The following is an 18,716-nucleotide window of genomic DNA, read 5'->3' as shown; positions in this document are numbered from 1 at the left end:
CTTTGACTGTGTGGATCACAATAAACTGTGGAAAATTCTGAAAGAGATGGGAATACCAGACCACCTGACCTGCCTCTTGAGAAATCTGTATGTAGGTCAGGAGGCAACAGTTAGAACTGGACATGGAACAACAGACTGGTTCCAAATAGGAAAAGGAGTACATCGAGGCTGTATATTGTCACACTGCTTATTTAACTTATGTGCAGAGTACATCATGAGGAACGCTGGGCTGGAGGAAGGACAAGCTGGAATCAAGATTGTCGGGAGAAATATCAATGACCTCAGATATGCAGATGACACCACTCTTACGGCAGAAAGTGAACAAGAACTAAAGAGCCTCTTGATGAAAGTGAAAGAGGAGAGTGAAAAAGTTGGCTTAAAGCTCAACATTCAGAAACCTAAGATCATGGCATCTGGTTCCATCACTTCATGGCAAATAGATGGGGAAACAGTAGAAACAGTGGCAGACTTTATTTTGGGGGGCTCCAAAATCACTGCAGATGGTGACTACAGCCATGAAATTAAAAGACGCTTACTCCTTGGAAGGAAAGTTATGACCAAACTAGACAGCATATTTAAAAGCAGAGACATTACTTTGCCAACAAAGGTCCATCTAGTCAAGGCTATGGTTTTTCCAGTGACCATGTATGGATGTGAGAGTTGGACTATAAAGAAAGCTGAACACTGAAGAATTGATTCTTTTGAACTGTGGTGTTGGAGAAGACTCTTGATAGTCCCTTGGAGACTGCAAGGAGATCCAACCAGTCCATCCTAAAGGAAATCAGTGAATATTCATTGGAAGGACTGATGTTGAAGCTGAAACTCTAATCCTTTGGCCACCTGATGTGAAGAGCTGACTCACTGGAAAAGACTCTGATGCTGGGAAAGATTGAAGGAGGGAAGAGAAGGGGACAACAGAGGATGAGATGGTCGGATGGCATCACCAACTCACTGGACATGAGTTTGGTAAACTCCAGGTGTTAGTGACGGACAGGGAGGCCTTGTGTGCTGTGGTCCATGGGGTGGCAAAGAATTGGACACGACTGAGCGACTGAACTGAATTGAACTGAAGAATCAGCAATAATACCATAGCAAGTACTATGTAGGCTTCTCTCGTGTCTCAGTCAGTAAAAAATCTGCCTGCAATGCAAGTGACCTCAGTTCGATCCTTGGTTGGGAAGATCCCCTGGAGAAGGGATAGGCTACCCAGTATTCTTGGGCTTCCCTGGTGGCTCAGATGGTAAAAAATCTGCCTGCAATGTGGGAGACCTGGATTTGATCCCTGGGTTGGGAAGATCCCCTAGAGGAGGGGATGTTTGTTTTTTGGACTTCCCATAACGGTAAAGAATCTGCCTGCGATGCAGGAAATCAGGGTTTGATCCCTGAGTCAGGTAGATCTTCTGGAGAAGGAAATGGCAACCCGCTCCAGTATTCTTGCCTGGAGAATCCCCATGGACAGAGCACCCTGGTGGGCTACAGTCCATGGGATCACAAAGAGTCTGTCACAACTAAGCACAAAGCACAGGTACTATATAGCATTTTCTGCCAGTATCAAGTTCAGTCACATATTAGATACACAAGACACAGAAAGAATCACGGTAATGATCAGTGCAGTAAGCTGTAAATGCTCAGTTATCTAATTCAGAATGAGCATTACACATTCTATGAACTATCTGGTTTCCCAGGTGGCCATAGTGGTAAAGAACCCACCTGCCAATGCAGGAGACATAAGAGACATGGGTTTGATCCCTGGGTCAGGAAGATCCCCTGCAATAGGAAATAGCAAACTCAAACATTCTTGCCTGGAGAATCTCATGGACAGAGGACTTAACACACATGAACTATCTAAAACAAACATATGTGTGTTAGTCACTCAGTCGTGTCCGATTCTTTGGAATCCCATGAACTGTAGCTCCCCAGGCTCCTCTACCCATGGGATTCTCCAGGCAAGAATACTGGAGTGGGTTGCCATTTCCTTCTCTAGAAGATCTTCCTGACCCAGGGATCAAACCCTGATTTCCTGCATCGCAGGCAGATTCTTTACCGTTATGGGAAGTCCAAAAAACAAACATATACAGCTTCTTAATTTTCTTCCCAGAATGTATGTGAACTTCTCCTCACTCCCTCCATGCCTGTCTCCTTCTGTGTACACATAGTGAAAAAAATTGATAAAAAGAAAACCAATGTTCATTATACTTATTTCATTTCAGCATCAAATAAGAACATGTCTGATGGATTATCTGTTTTCTTGGCCTATCCATGCAATGTGGGCTGTCAGGACATACTCTATCCAGAACTCTTCATCATCTAGGTCCTGGAAGAACTGAAACAAGGCATGCGCCTCTTTCAGTTTTTCATGGTGCTCAGCCGCCAATTCCTGGACATTCAGGAAGCGCTTGTTGACATTATCCTTTTTCTCCACAATCTGATCAGTATTGAAAGTCCCACTGGAGATCAGATCTGTAGCCAATGTGTTCAGGTCCTGGAGTGCTTCCTAGAAAGCCAAGTGTCCTCAATGATTAGTGTAGTATAGATATTAAGTAAACCTTTAAACACTGCTAGTTCAAGTTCAAAGACTGGGGAAAATAGATCATTTTTGAAGATAAAGAATTTGACCTTATGCTCTTAAAAGAGTTTGGATAAGGGCAAGACTACAGACATTATAGATAGCATGGGTAATTTGTTGGAACTGTGTATTTGGCCTTCTGATGTTTTCTCTTGTGTTTTCTTCCTCTCCCCATATGGAAAATAAGACCTCGGTGAACAAGCGCTGTGTCTCCAAACAGGGTATCTTTTCACAGTGCTGAATATGACACAGATTGAGTGACTGAAATACTCAAGAAGATTCTCTTTTGGCAGCATTCTCAGGCTAGTCACATTCAGAACACAGCCAGCCTCTTCTGTCTATTTGCGTTCTAAATCTGCCCCCTAGTGATGTCAAAGAGAATATCGTCAAGTCCTGACACTAAGACCTTTGACATCATGTTCTTTCTGTGTCTGTGTTACCAAATAAAACTGATAATATAGAATCCATCAATGTGAAATTAACACCTCTCTGAATGTTTATCATAGCTCACAGGACACATCTTTGCTTGATATTACGATACAATAAAATGCTCCATAGAACTTTCACAATGTACATATAGTTCAACTGTCTTGCACATGTTCCCATCTGATTTTTTTTTTTTTTAGTGTTTCTGAAAAATAAACTTTTATTTTCTTTAAGACACCAGATCAAATATTTCAGCTTTGGAAGAGAGTGAGTTTATATGCATGGATCATTAAAAGATAAACAAGATCATTTTTAGGATCTACTTCTTGGAATCTGACTCCAGTATTCTTGCCTAGAGAATTCCATGGAGAGAGGAGCCTGGCAGGCTACAGTCCATGGGGCCATAAAGACTCAGATATGACTGAATGACTAACACTTTAACTTTCACATTTTATTGGAATCTTAGAATCTATGATTTGATGATAATAAGGTTAACAGCTCTGAAGTCCATGGATTTGACCTGATTATAATGACTGCTGGTTGAGAACACTAAGCTCAGCTTTGCAAAGCTGTGTTCTCAAATGGACTCCTAAGACAGGAAAGTGAACAGTCACCAACATTTCTGTCCTGGCCAGAAGAATGCAATTCTAATGCTACTTACCTGTCTGGCCCACATCTCTGTTTCCAGCAGCTGATGCTTCTTGAGCAAGTTTCCTGCTGAAGCCAGATCCCTGGCCTGATCCTTCATGGTCAGCAGTGTCTCTGCCTGGAAATGGGAAGATAAACGCTGCCAGATGAAAACTGTCTTTAAGGAGAACAAGATTCGCAGCTATGTCCCCAGACTTTGCCCAAGAAAAGTCAAGGAAATTGCTCATGCAAAAGTCTATTTATCTGACGAGAATTTATTAAACTCCCATGCCCACACCATTTCCAGGTATAATTACCTCTGAGAGCCAGAACTCAAAGTCCCGGATGCCTGTGTTGAACCTCTGCTGGCGACTAGCTTCATCGAGCTTCTGTCCTTTGTCAGTTGTTCTCGCAAGCAAGTAGTCCCAGTTTTTCTCCAACTCTTCTACTTGATCCTGTGTATATTAGTCACTCAGTCACTTTCGACTCTTTGCAGATCCCACGAACTGTAGCCCACCAGGCTCCTCTGTCCATGGGATTTCCCAGGCAACAATACTGGAGTGGATTGCCATACTCTCCTCCAGGGGATCTTCCCAACCCCAGGGATCAAACCCAGGTCTCCCACATTGTAGGCAGATTCTTTATCGTCTGATCCACCAGGGAAGCCCTACTTGACCATAGCCCCCTCTCCTGAACTGAGGGGTCATTATGGTGTTTAGGGTCCTGTGACAACTTGAAAGGATAATGTAGGGAGGCTCTGGAGTTCGGGTCTAGCCAAAATCTTCCAGTACTTGAAGGTCATATATTTTAAATCATAATATATTACACTGGTTTAAATCTGGGGAAGCAACAGTAGGTGTTAACAGAAATTTTGAAAAAAGAGCTCTGAGCTGATTACAGAAGCTGATTGCCTAAATGCCAAAGCTCTTGGTGGTAGGGACAGAAAATACAAGGCAAGCATGATAACACATAGGAATTAAGTCTAAAGCTGTCTTGGAGGTCAAGATGCTGAGTATGATGGGAGTGATAAGGTCTGAAAGTGAAAGTCTCTCAGTCGTGTCTCACTCTTTGCAACCCCATGGACTATCAGTTCATAGAATTCTCCAGGCCAGAATACTGGAGTGGGTAGCCTATCTCCTCTCCAGGGGATCTTCCCAACCCAGGGATCCAACCCAGGTCTCCCGCATTGCAGGTGGATTCTTTACCAGCTAAGCCACAAAGGAAGCCCTAGAATACTGGAGTGGGTAGCCTATCCCTTCTCCAGAATTCGTCCCAACCCAGAAATCGAAGTGGGGTCTCATGCATTGCAGGTGGAGTCTTTACCAACTGAGCTATCAGGGAATCCCCAAACAACATATTTTCCTCCTCTTTTGTGAAAAAAAACAAAGGGAAGACCATTAACAGAATATATTCTATATTCCTACACATGGAAACACCAAAAGGGTATAAAAGATTTCTCTTCCTATGCCTTGATAGCTTAAAGCCCATCTTAAGCAGAACCCACCTTCACAGACTCTTCATTACCATCACATGCCCTCCGCTCAACCAAAGTGTTCCCCAAGGTGACGACTCCTTCCACCTGCTCACTTCGGCTCTTGACCTCATCTTCAAAGGTCTTGTGCTTCAGATATTTTCTCTGAAGGGAAAGCAGAATCTAAATTACCATCTAATTTAGAAAGTAAGATGAGATAAATTCTGTTTAAAAGGAAGAATTAAGGATTCTTAATTCATTCTAAATTAATTTTTGTGAAGAACTCCCTCCACATTAGACTCAGAAATTCCTGAAGGCAGGGATGGCAGTGTTAACAGTAAGGAAGTTTTCAACATTAGGAGGTGACCATTCATTCAGCAGTCTGAGTATGTTGAAGTTTTCCAAGATTCTTATTTTGACCTTACCTGAATATTGGTGGGATCTTTGTAGGATTCATCACAGGCTATGGGCAGCATCTCATTGATCCAGTCTTCTTGGTCCTTGAGGTCATGGTAGAATTGTTTTAGATCAGCATAGTCTCCAAGTTTCATCCGCTCGTCCATCAGCTGTTCTTTGAGAATCTTCCATCTGAAAGTCAGGACTAGATTATTTTCTGCCCTCTATCTTTCCACCAAGCCTTGATGCCATATCCATGAATCTCCCTATTTCCTTCTCTGCACTTTACCTTCTCATTCTCATTATTTATACACTTATATGTCATATATGGGCTTCCCAGGTGGCACTAGTGGTAAAGAACCTGCCTACCAATGCAGAAGATGTAAGAGATGAGAGTTAGGTCCCTGGGTCAGGAAGATTCCCTGAAGGAGGGCATGGCAACCCACTGTAGTATTCTTGCCTGGAGAATCCCATGAACAGAGGAGCCTGATGGGCTATAGACCATAGGGTTGCAAAGAGTCGAACATGACTGAAGCAACTTAGAAGAGCGCAGCACAGAAATGAGAACTCAAAGTATTATCCCCATCCTCAATGCTAGCAAAGTAGTCACTTTTCTATATCTTCCTGAGTGAGTGAGTGAATGTCACTCACGCGTGTCTGACTGTTTGCAACCCCATGGTCTATGTAGTCCATGGAATTCTCTAGGCCAGAATACTAGAGTGGGTAGCCTTTCTCTTCTCCAGGGTATCTCCCCAACCCAGGGATCTAACCCAGATCTCCTGCATTGTAGGCAGATTTTTACCAGATGAGCCACAAGGGAAGCCCTTATATCTTCCTATAGCTCACAAAACAACTGCTCAATACTGACCTGTCTAGTATCCGTTGGTTCCGAGCAGCAATCTCTTCCTTGGCATAGTGGTCTTCAGCTATGAGTCGTTCAGCAAAAAGATCTAGTTCAGTGATCCTATTTTCCTAGATAAAGGAAAGAGAAAAAGCCCAGATACCCAGAAATTAGGCTTTTGGTGCAATCTCAGACTCCCTCCTAGAAAAGGAGAGATATATTCTTTGTGGCTTCACAAAGGGGAACAAAACCAAAGCCAAAAGGTAAATAAATGCCTTATAGGGAGGTGGCTTTTAACTCAACAAGAAGAGAAACATCAATAGTGATACTGAGATGGACTACATGTGTGGTGCCGATTTCCCTATAGAACAGACACTTACCTTGGTCATTATAGAAAGTGACTCCTGCACTGAATGGGATGTTGGATAGTATATAAAATAGATTCTGCACCTTGGCTAAGACTAAGCCACTATGTTCCCCACCTACCTCAGAGTTTATGTAAAAAGCAAATGGGAATTAAAATATATGCAAATCATAAAACCACATACATGTGCAGGATTTCTGTCATTATTACTAATAGTTATTATTAGAATTCTTATATTAGCTGTTATTACCTGGTCAGTAATCGCTTTGTCCAAATCGTCACGTTTCTTCATCAAGGCCTCCAGACTGTCTAAGGACCCCTTATCATCTGACCTTAGATAATTCTCACGTGCCACCATCCAGCTCTCAGCCTGATCACAGTTCCCTCGGAACAACTATGGGGGTTAAAATTAAATGTATATGGTATGTTCATTCCAGTCAGATAGAAGAAATGATCTCCCACCTCTCCCATGATATTGATAATAGGGACCCTGTAAAGGATGCCAATATTCTTCCAAGAAACATTCATACAATAAATCTTAGCTATATTGGACCTTTTACTCTTCCCTGAAAACATGTTTTATGGTTTCAGATAAGCTTTCCTCCATTCTTGCAGTACAGTTTTCCATATCCTAGACATGGTAAATAGGCTTCCCATGTGGCACAGTGGTAAAGAATCCACCTGCCAATGCAGGAGATGCAAGAGATGTGGGTTTGATCCCTGGGTCAAGAAGATCCCCTGGAGTAGGAAATGGCAACCTGCTCCAGTATACTTGCCTGGAAAATTCCATGGACAAAGGAGCTTGATGGGCTACAGTCCATGGGGGTCACAAAAGAGTTGGACACTGAGCTACTGAGCATGCACACACACACACACACACACACACACACACACACACCCTTAGTAAAAACTGGCTGGTTATTTCTTTAAGACTCTGGTAAGGACTGTTTTTCAAGACAGCCTATGACACTTTCACTCCCTTCCCTCAAGAGCATTAATCACTCCCTCTGCTATAATCTCAAAACATTCACACATTTTATCAGTAATTATTTTATATATTAGAATGATCTGCCTACAAGTCTAATTTCACTACTTTTAGAAAATAGACACTATCTTACTAATATTTGTGTTCCTAGTAGGTTCTCAATAAAAATCAATCAATAAAACTTTCAATCAATAAGTAAATTTAAATATCAATAAATTATAACGACTTAATTTCAGGTCCCCATGCCCTGGGACTGACCCCCATTTTGTTTAGCTTTTCTTTAACAAGAATAAGGAGCAAAGAACACCACAATGATCAGAAAATGCAAAGCAGAAAATGCAATGTCAGATAATTGAGAGATACCTTTATGCTTTTGGCATGGAATTCCAGTGAAATAAGCACGTATATTAACTCTGTGGAACTGCATAGAAGGAACAGACTCAGCTAAGCCTGCTTAACGATTGGGAATTTTGCAGTACCTGCAACTCCAGACACTGATCTAGCATCTTTTTGCGTTGTTCCCAAGCACTCTTCAACTCATCTCTCTCTAGTCTAACAGCTTGCAGCTTTTCTTCAATTTCGGGGCTGGCCCGGTGCCCACTGATTATAAGATCTGTACCGAAGTCTTCAAAGGCCTGGAAGGCAGGAGCCTGGGACTCCATGTCAGCACGATGTTCCTGTGGGAAAAAGGGATCAGAGATTGGTGAGGCCAGTGACATCTCACAAAAGTTGCAAAATGCAGGAAGGTTGTGAGGTTATGTGATCAGAGGCTAAGGCTTTTGTCACCATACCTGGTGTCGCTCTATCATGATCTCTGTGCCAGTTAAATCCTCAGCCAGCTCCTGGGATGAGACCATGCCACCAATGCCACTAATCCAATTCTGTAAGTCCCTAGAGAAATGGGCATACTGAAATTGAATCAAGAAAACCTTGCAACTTGCTATAAAACTGTCTGTCCTTGGACTTTTTCTCCCCTAGAAAACATTTCCAGATCTATATTATATTTTCTCTCTGGTTTATAGCCTTCACAGATCTTAGCTTTGTTGTTTTCACTGTATAACTTAATAATAGCATTCTGTTGCATTTGAAATTTTCTTCACACACTATCTCTTTTGATTCTTGCAATAATTTTGAGTAGAATTCTGGGAATTCTTTTCCCTCCACTTTGGAGATGAGGAAGTTGGCCTAGAGAATGTAAGTGATTTGCCTATGGGCTAAAACTGGAAACAGACATATGGAGTAGAACCCAGACACAGGAATCCTGGACTGGTACATATTCCATCACTTTTAACACGTCCTACTCCTTTAAAGTGGATTTTTGGGTTTAAAGATTTATCTTAGCATAGAATCTCAGGTGAGGCATGTGTTTCTTCTTACTCTTATTCCAAATCGAATCCAGTACATGCTTCTGCCCAACATACACACACGCACACACACACACACACCATACTTACTCTCTGCTGCTGATTAAACCAGTGCCATTTCCCACTCTTTTAGCAGTCAATAAATTAGAAAAGGAGGAATAAAGTCCATCTGTCCCAGAAGGTAAATGTCAAAGAATAATGCATTGAGTTAAAAAATTATATACGATGGTCAAATTTAGCATCTCATGAAGAATGCCCTTGCTCTTGTTTGCTAAATAGGAATCAGTAGCTCTACGGCAGAAAATCCTCTTCTTTTGTAAACTCATTTATTCACTTATTTAAACAACTAAGTTTTATTGTGAAAGAGACATATTTGTGCATTCTAGGTGTTCACACTTTATACTGAGATAAGAAAAAAAAAAGCAAGCAAAACATTGCTATTGCTATTGCTAAGTCGCTTCAGTCGTGTCCGACTCTGTGCGACCCCATAGATGGCAGCCCACCAGGCTCCGCCGTCCCTGGGATTCTCCAGGCAAGAACACTGGAGTGGGTTGCCATTTCCTTCTCCAGTGCATGAAAGGGAAAAGTGAAAGTGAAGTCGCTCAGTCGTGTCCGACTCTGTCCGACTCTTAGCGACCCCATGGACTGCAGCCTACCAGGCTCCTCTGTCCATGGGATTTAGAGACTAGTATTTTTCTTCAAAAACCCTAAAAAAAAAAAAAACCACTGTCCTGAAGAGATAAAATAAGGTGTTATAGTTGCTTTGAGGGTGGTAATGTTACTTCTGCAATGTTGAAGAATATTTCATAATGGGAAAGAGAATTTAACATGGAATCTGAAGTATAGGCAGAACCTATATAAACAGAGATATATAGGCATATATATGATTTGCAGGAGTGAGTATGGATGCTATTTATTTATACTATGTGAAACACTATAACTTTCCGGAGATGTTGAATTGGGGAGGGCATTGGCAAGAACACTTGTAGTCATTTGCCAGTCGCCCCCTTTTATCTTCAAAAATATTACACTGCAAGCTGTTACTTCCTGAACCCTCAATTCTAAATGCAGACTGATATGACGGGGCAGAATGTGCAAATTGTTCCACAGATAAAGTGTGTATTTGCTAAAATATGATCATGTCTAAACTGTTTAGCAAAACAGTGAAACTTCTCCAACAGTCTAAAACAATTAAACCCCAATAAAAAATTAAGTCAAAACCACAATGAGGTATCATTTCACACCAGTCAGAATGGCTGCTATCCAAAAGTCTACAAGCAATAAATGCTGGAGAGGGTGTGGAGAAAAGGGAACCCTCTTACACTGTTGGTGGGAATGCAAACTAGTACAGCCACTATGGAGAACAGTGTGGAGATTCCTTAAAAAACTGGGAATAGACCTGCCATATGACCCAGCAATCCCACTGCTGGGCATATACACCGAGGAAACCAGAATTGAAAGAGACGCGTGTACCCCAATGTTCATCGCAGCACTGTTTACAATAGCCAGGACATGGAAGCAACCTAGATGTCCATCAGCAGACGAATGGATAAGGAAGCTGTGGTACATATACACAATGGAATATTACTCAGCCATTAAAAAAAATACATTTGAATCGGTTCTACTGAGATGGATGAAACTGGAGCCCATTATACAGAGTGAAGTAAGCCAGAAAGAAAAACAACAATACAGTATACTAATGCATATATATGGAATTTGAAAGATGGAAACGATAACCCTATATGCGAGACAGAATAAGAGACACAGATGCATGGAACAATTTTATGGACTCTGAGGGAGAAGGTGAGGGTGGGACGTCCTGGGAGAATAGCATTGAAACATGTATATTATCATATGTGAAACAGAACACCATTCCATGTTCGATGCATGTGACAAGGGCTCAGGGCCGGGGCAATGGGATGATCCAGAAGGATGGGATGGGGAGGGAGTTCTTATGAGCTGGGTGGGGGGTCCAGGAAGGGGAACACATGTAAACCCATGGCTGATTCATGTCAATGTATGGCAAAAACTATTACAATATTGTAAAGTAATTAGCCCCCAACTAAAATAAATAAATTTATAAAAAAAAAAAATTAATTTAAAAAAGGAGTTGAGCTTAACATTTCTGAGTTTATCTCTTGCTACTTCTCCTCACCCCTGTGACACACAGAACTCAGGCTCTAGCTGTCCCCGTGTCATGGGCATTCTATACCTTCCTATTTTCATGCCTTTGTTTATATAGTTCCGCCTATTTGTTGGGATGTATGTTTGGGGCTGTTCTATGTTCTTCCATGGTTATCTGTATTCTTCTTTGCTTTTCCAGTAGAATATCTCCCCATATCCTATGCATGTGTGTGCTCAGTCATTTCAGACTCTGTGACCCCATGGACTGTAGCTCCAGGCTCCTCTGTCCATGGGATTTTCCCAGCAAGAATACTAGAGTGGGTTACCATTTTCTTTTCCAGGGGATCTTCCTGACCCAGGGATCAAATCCATGTCTACTTTGTCTCCTGCATTGGCAGGCAGATTCTTTACCACTAGTGCCTCTGGGAATTCCCAATATCCTATAATTCCTGATACAGCACTTCCTATATAGTATAGACTCCAGAGAAGCATACTTAATTGGCCTAGATAACCTCATATTCTTCCAAAATTCAATATTTCATGACTTGAAATGTGGAACCTGAGAATTTTGTTCCTTACCGAAGGTACAATCTGGACCAAGAGGTACCCTCCAGACAAGGTAATGAAGAACACCTGTACCCAGACAGCTCCTGGAAGCTCCATTTATGGGCTAGATATGGAAACTGCCAATTCTACCTGGTGGAAGTCTGCCTCTGGAACTTTACCTGGCCTGGCTGAGGAACTGGTAGAATTTTAAGGCCTCCTGTAGGTTCTCCTTACGATCCTTTGTAAGCCCCTGCAGGTCATCCCAGGCCTCCTTCAGCTCCAACCGCTGCCTCTGCAGGTCATCATTGGCATCAGGGTGGGATTCACTGAGTCGATCTGCTGTGTCCCTCAATACCTCCACCTAGGGGGTCAAGAGCTCTGACAATCAGCTTGGTGTCACACTTGAATCCTAGCAAAAGAGTTCCAAGCCTCAGGGTGCTCCTTCCTCAAATAGACATCAATGAGGTCTTGCTACTTTTTATATGATAGTGGAAACTCTTTTGATGTATATGATAATTCTCCAAAGTAGTCACACTTGACACGACCATGTTTCTTTTTATGATTAGAAGGCTGCTTCTGGTGGTAAGGTCGAGGGAAGAGACCTCAGGTATCATGGTGGGCTGTGAAGGTGGCAAGAAGAAGCCCCTGAAGCAGCCCAAAAAGCAAGTCAAGAAGATAGACGAGGAAGATAAGGCATTCAAGCAGAAACAGAAGAAAGAGGAGCAGAAGAAATTTGAGGAGCTAAAAGGAAAGGCTGCAGGGAAAGGATCCCCTGGCCACAGGTGGAATTAAGAAATCTGACAAAAAGGAATCTGTTCCTTGTGCCTGAGGCAATGATGATACTTAATTCCACCCTTGTTTAAGCATCTGTATTCTGTGACAGAATAACATCTATTGCCACCTATAAGAAGAATGAAGTGTTGTCCTGGAATCTATCATACATTTAAAAATAAACCTTTGTATAAATAAATAAACAAACAAATAAAGAAGGCTATAGGGCAGGGTGGTTAAGTGACTTGGTTGGTGGCAAGTGTCAATTAATGTGAAGATCTTTTTAATGTAGACATTTTCTGTGCTTCTTTTTGCTTTTTACGGTAATGCACGTTCTATGCTACTCCTGAGTTATTCTTGAGTGTATTTGGCAAGCTTTAGAGTTCATTTTTTGGCTAGAGTAGGATTAAGCTTCTTCAATCCCTTCTAAGAAAACTCTGCACCATATTCAGGCATAGGCCTGGTCATACCAGGTATGATCATCTCCTATTTATCTTAGGCTACTGATCTCCAACTAATTTCTATACATTCTGGTCACTTGGAACTCACATACTCACTTGGAACTCACAAAGAGGCTCATTTACAATATATTTTTCCTCAGTGTTATTTGGTGCAGCCACTGTAGAAAACAGTATGGGGATTCCTCAAAAAACTAAAAATAGAATTATCATATGATCCAGCAATCCCTTTCCTGGGCATATATTCAGACAAAATTAGAATTCAAAAGATACACACACCCCAATATTCACAGCAGCACTCTTTACAATAGCCAAGACACAAAACAATCTAAATGTTCATTGACAGATAAATGGATAAAGAAGATATAATATACATACAATGGGCTGTTACTCAGCCATAAAAAGGAATGAAATAATGCCATTTGGAGCAACTAGAGATTATCATACTAAGTGAAGTATGTCAGAAAGAGAAAGACAAATACCATATGATATCACTTACATGTGGAATCTGAAATATGACGCAAATGAACCTATCTATAAAATAGAAACAGAATCACAGACATAGAGAACAGACCTGTGGCTGCCAAAGGGGAGGGGGTTGGGGGAGGAATGGAGAGGGAGGTTGGGGCTAACAGATGTAAGCTTTTATATATAGAATGGATAAACAGCAAAGTCCTACTGTATATCGCAGAGAACTATATTCAATATCCTATCATAAACTGTAATAGAAAAGAATATAAAAAAGGATATATATATATATGTATACATATTTATAAAACTGAATCACTTTGCTGTACACAATATTGATTTACACAACATTGTAAATCAACTGTACTTCACTTTTTAAAAAACGTTTAAAAACGTTTCCCTCCATGTGAATTGCCCTGGGCATGCCCTTTTGGTAGACTAGCTTCCAGGGCAGGGTTAAAGAACAAGTATGGATCAGGATAAAGAGAACTAAAATAAGACACTGGATAATACAACCAAAGGAGAGGGCATTAATATGGGTAGATGTGAAGAGGAATGTGTTGGAAAAGCTTGAAGGCACATCTCACCTTTTCCCCCAGAGGTATGAGATCTCTTTCAAAGTTTTCATGCTGTCGCTGAAGGGCCTGCACACTGAGCAAGTCTGAGCCAGGGTCAGCAGTATTAAGGGCCTGGCACTTCTTCTCAATCTGCTCCTTTGTGTCATCTGCTTCTCTGGTGCATGAGGGTAAAAAGTTTAATAATAATAACACAAGCTAGAGGCAGACTAGCAGGGCTCACAAAGAAGTCATCACTACCACCATCATCATCCTTTTTTTAAGAATGTGTTAGAACTAAGTGTTAGAACTTAGGCTCATTTAATCTCAACAACTACTTGAGGCCTAATTACTATTACTAGTCCTATTTAACATATGAGAAACCTAAAGCTTAAGAGGCTAAGTAGAAAAAAGAAAAGAAAAGAGATTAGGTATTTTCTCAAGATTATACCACTGCTGCAAATTTAGGCAGACCCTAAATTTGAATCAGGTAGCCTGATGGCAAAGCTACATCTTTAACTGTGGAATAATATGGAAAATCTTATGCCTTTCTAAATAACAAGACTTGTCTGCATTTCAATTTTCCCTTCTCTGAATATTCAAAAATACATTTATACACAGTAAAGGTGTTTGGTTGTCAGTTTGCTTACTTAGTTGTGCTTGTTAGTATAGACAGAGATTTGACAATCAGACATAAAAAAAAAATGTTGAATCAACACTTAGAGTCAATGTGATGTTTGTTGCCCTCTACTCTCTACTTCTAGTTCAGATGTTTCATTACTTAAACCTCTTGTTTCAACTTCAATTTTCATTTGCTATCATGAAAACATATATAAACTGCTAATTATGTACCAAGGCCCAAGCCTAGGTATGAGAAAATTGAAGTTGGTTGTCTGGAGTAGCCTATGTGCCCAATGAGATATCTACCTACTACTGAAGTACCTGATTTCCTATTTTCTCCAGAAAGAAGGGTTAAACTAGTAGCTGTGGTTCTACTATAGCAATTAGAATTGGTAGTTCTTGAGTGGGTTCTAGAGCAGCGTTGGTTTTCAAGGTTAAAATTCTCACCTGTGAAACATCTGGACAGCATGGGCACTGCCCAGCACCTGGCGCTGTTCCTCTGCCAGCCTCTGCAAGGACCGCCAGCGGGCATTCAACTCCTAAAAAAGGCAGACACAGACTTTAGCTAGGGAGCTAACTCATCTTAGTGGTGTCTAAAGATTAGATGAGGCTTAAATCCTGATATTTTCATGTTATCTCCTTTAGAAAATTGCACAGGTTTCTTTCTTGGATAGTTTGAGCTTGAGCCTCAGCTATGCCAATGCAGTTAAAAAAGGGATCACATTCCTTCCCAAATTGATGTTCCAGGTGGGAACCAACAACATTAGAGCTGCCCCAGAGACTACATTACAACCTCTGGAGAGTAAGTGTGACTTGTTGCCTTGGTAGTTAGAAGATACTGCCTTTTTATATGAGATCTAATATTTTTTTTATGTCCTGAAATGACACAGGTAGTCTCTTAGAGCCCTATTTTCTGTGAAGAGTAAGAAAATTGTTCCTTCGCACATTCTTTCTCACTCTTACCCGACATCAGTTACCATAAAAGGAGGCAGAGAGTTTATCCTCACTGGTTTATGATAACTCAGATAACTGGACTAGACATCCCATTAGTTCAGTACATATTTTATGGAACCACAGGTCCAAATTTGAATAAGGTCTCAAATGCCTTCTCCTCCATCTCTACTACCTATATTCTTTCATTAGATTTTATCAGAGCCTATCTCATCCAGTACACTTTCTTGATTAACCACTCCCCACTATCATAGCTCCTTTACCTGCATTGTCTTTGTATTCAAGTATTTGACCATGAATGAATTTCTCATGGTGATGGGGTGGGGGAGGTGTGGCAATTTAAGGATTTTGAATCAATTAAAATGCATATGACTTAGGAGCTGAACAACAACAAAATGGATACACAGCTGGACTATCTGGATTATTTCCTTTGACCTTTCCTACAGCTAGCTCTCTACTGCAATTACCTTCCTCATGTTCTAGCTAATCTGCAGAATATGAAGTTAAGTATTTTTAAGTGAGATGAAGACTCCCAAAACTCAGCCTGGTAGTGAGAAGGAAGAAGGAGTCACAGTTACCTGCTGTATTTGAGCTCCTTCTGGTGTCAGAAGCTCTTCAAACTGAAGATCATCAGCCAACTTGTTGATATCCCTCAGTCGAGGCTCATTTGTCTTCAAATCCTAGGTGGGAAAATGTACCAAAGTAGTTTAAATTCCTCCTCAAAATTCTTTCACTATTGCCTGCTCACCTTTGCCCTGACTTGACTACAGATTAAAACATATCGCTAACCATACTTGTAATAAACAACAAACTGCCCTCCTCCAATCTGCCACAAAGAAGAGGACCTTTAAATTCCCCGATACTCAGTGGCTATCAAAAATGTTATTTATATGAAATATAGAGATCTCTTTCCTTAAATTTCTTAAAAATCTCTCACTGATTAAATTATACTATCAGAGGGGTCTATACCTGAGCCATGTGATAGTTTTTGCTGCCAATACAGATTTCTCCACTTGCTGAAAAATTTCATTGCCTGGGTTATGATCTGCTTATATTAAAATATGTTGTAAGAAACAGCTCTAGGGAACTCATCTCTATGTCTATAGTGACAATATTGTTCATTTCACAATACAATGGGCTTTCAATGAGTTTTCTCATGGAGGTCTTATTCTTAGTGTTCTTTTATAAATTGTACCCTGTTTACCCTTCCCTTTCTCTTACTTCTTTCTCTCTCTATATATATAGAGACTATTTCCTTTGACCTTTCCCATAACTAGCTCCATACTGCCATTACCTTCTACATATATATATATATATACAGTTTGTACAGCTTTGAATTCCATGTGTAAGGAAAGTATCATATAGAAGAGAAAGGAAAGAAGGGAGAAGTTTATACTAATTGCTAGTTAACACAATAGAATAGATCTGAGAGAATAAAAGAGATTGAGAAGATTTTAGGTAGGCAGAAAATTAGAAATTGTCTGGCTGTAAAGTCAGATTGTTCTTCCCACCTTTCCACCCAAACTTCTGCCGCATAATTAGACCTTATAGGAGTCTTACAACACCCCATTTCAACCTGGGCATCAGGATCACAGGACAGTATAGGACAAGTTGTAAAGATTCAGGAAGACCAGTACTTCCAACAAGATGCTGGAGTGACAGGGACTGCAGGTTACAAAATCAAGGTAACTAGTTTCCTCTGCATTTTCTTTCCACTTGTAATATCTAGAGAAATATTTAAAAAATGGAACTCTCTAGCTTTGGGGAGGATATTTAGCAAATATGAAATTAAGGGATTACATAGGAGGAGATATGAGGTAAAAGAAAATGATGAAAACCCTCAGAAAGCTGTCTAGAGGAGACAGCTCTTTCTTACCATTTGGAACTCATCAAACTTTTTCTGTAACTCCCAAACATCATCTAACTCCACCTCGGTGTTTTCTGCCTTTTTCTCTCGGATCCAGTCCAGCATGTCTCCTGCCTCATAGGCCAGCAAAAACTCATTGTAACGTTGCAACAGACGACGTCTGCGCTGTTCTGCCCGATGCAGGAGGGAATGGTACCTGAGTGGAGAAATAAAGAGAATGGAATATGTGGATAAAAGAGACAGAGAAAACACAGAAGAGTACTGGTAAGAAAGGGAGAGAATAAAAGGGACAAAAAGGAAAGGGAAGAAAAATCAAAAGAAGAACAATAGAGAGGAGAAAATAAAGATGGAAGAAAAATAGTATTAAGAGCAGAGGGACAAAAGCTTTCCATTTAAAAACAATCAAAATGTCGGTGTCCCAATAGTGTGACTGACAATACCCCTTCCTCTTTTTATAGAAGTGAAAAGTTCACATTCCTATTGACAACTGGGTAGGAAGTAGCCTTGTATAGTAACACACACACACAAAGTGCACGTGGGAGTCGGAAGACCTTTTGATAAGCTTGAAAGATTGACAGAGTGCCAGGCAGGGAGTCAGAATATGTGACCCTAATATTGTGTGACCTTGGGCAATTTACATAATGGCTCTGGAATCCCCTTTCCTCATTTAAAAAATAAAAGGTTTGAATTACTCTGTTTACTTTTAGCTCTTAAAATCTGTGAATTTGAAGAGCATCTTTAATCTAACAAATAATAGAATCAAGAGATGTATCTTTGACCAATCAGAGATGTTTGGCCAAACACTGTCCAGTTCTCCAGCCTCCAGAACTTACTGGTTCTCAATCTGTTCCTGGCACTGGATGATGTTGCCTGGTTCTTCTCGCTTCCGTTGTGGGAGCATGGGAAACTCATCACGGGCTAGTTTCCTCACGTAGACAGCTGGCACAAAGCCCTGGTGATCATCAGTTTCTACTTTCCACCAGTCCTAAAGAAAGAGCAAATCCCCACTCCTTCCTTAAAAGTCACATTTAGAAGTTTTAACCGTCATAACTGAGTCTCTAGGCAAAGGGACAAGCTGATGACCAGAAGAAACAAACAAGTGCTTGTTTTATCCTGAAGATAAATCAGGAGTCGCAGGAATTGCAGAGATAAGCCTCTGAAATCAAGGAATCCGATATTTGATGTAAGACCCTTAACTTTGATGAAGTTTTCAAAACCCAATGGTCATTCTCTTCATGATAGGGTATTTTGTCTACTAAAAATTCATTAAAAACCTATAGGGCCAGAACTAAACTAGACTTCTTCTGGGTGGAGCA

The 18,716-nt window shown here is 40.8% G+C and overlaps 1 protein-coding gene and 1 long non-coding RNA gene across 2 annotated transcripts in view; one reads left to right on the top strand and one right to left on the bottom strand.

Annotated features, from left to right (window-relative positions):
- Nucleotides 1-18,716, bottom strand: part of SPTA1 (spectrin alpha, erythrocytic 1) — a 67,819-nt gene that overhangs the window by 18,444 nt on the left and 30,659 nt on the right. Inside the window, exons 21-35 of the mRNA XM_081485759.1 lie at nucleotides 18,234-18,385; nucleotides 17,410-17,596; nucleotides 16,112-16,213; nucleotides 15,030-15,121; nucleotides 13,995-14,139; nucleotides 11,890-12,071; nucleotides 8,468-8,567; nucleotides 8,156-8,353; nucleotides 6,942-7,085; nucleotides 6,355-6,458; nucleotides 5,516-5,678; nucleotides 5,124-5,255; nucleotides 3,937-4,074; nucleotides 3,654-3,758; nucleotides 2,286-2,494 (exon numbers count right to left, since the gene is read on the bottom strand). Of these exons, the coding sequence (XP_081341885.1) occupies nucleotides 2,286-2,494; nucleotides 3,654-3,758; nucleotides 3,937-4,074; nucleotides 5,124-5,255; nucleotides 5,516-5,678; nucleotides 6,355-6,458; nucleotides 6,942-7,085; nucleotides 8,156-8,353; nucleotides 8,468-8,567; nucleotides 11,890-12,071; nucleotides 13,995-14,139; nucleotides 15,030-15,121; nucleotides 16,112-16,213; nucleotides 17,410-17,596; nucleotides 18,234-18,385 (2,153 nt within the window). The remainder of the gene's footprint in view (nucleotides 1-2,285; nucleotides 2,495-3,653; nucleotides 3,759-3,936; nucleotides 4,075-5,123; nucleotides 5,256-5,515; nucleotides 5,679-6,354; nucleotides 6,459-6,941; nucleotides 7,086-8,155; nucleotides 8,354-8,467; nucleotides 8,568-11,889; nucleotides 12,072-13,994; nucleotides 14,140-15,029; nucleotides 15,122-16,111; nucleotides 16,214-17,409; nucleotides 17,597-18,233; nucleotides 18,386-18,716) is intronic.
- Nucleotides 1-18,716, top strand: part of LOC145504624 (uncharacterized) — a 57,057-nt gene that overhangs the window by 33,719 nt on the left and 4,622 nt on the right. The window contains exon 5 of the long non-coding RNA XR_014052339.1: nucleotides 17,498-17,664. This is a non-coding gene — a long non-coding RNA (uncharacterized LOC145504624). The remainder of the gene's footprint in view (nucleotides 1-17,497; nucleotides 17,665-18,716) is intronic.

The sequence above is a fragment of the Giraffa tippelskirchi genome, chromosome 5 (assembly GCF_054371585.1).
Source record: "Giraffa tippelskirchi isolate mGirTip1 chromosome 5, T2T-mGirTip1v1.2.pri, whole genome shotgun sequence".
In the NCBI taxonomy this organism is placed as follows: domain Eukaryota; kingdom Metazoa; phylum Chordata; class Mammalia; order Artiodactyla; family Giraffidae; genus Giraffa; species Giraffa tippelskirchi.
This window is presented reverse-complemented; position numbering and strand designations above follow the sequence as displayed.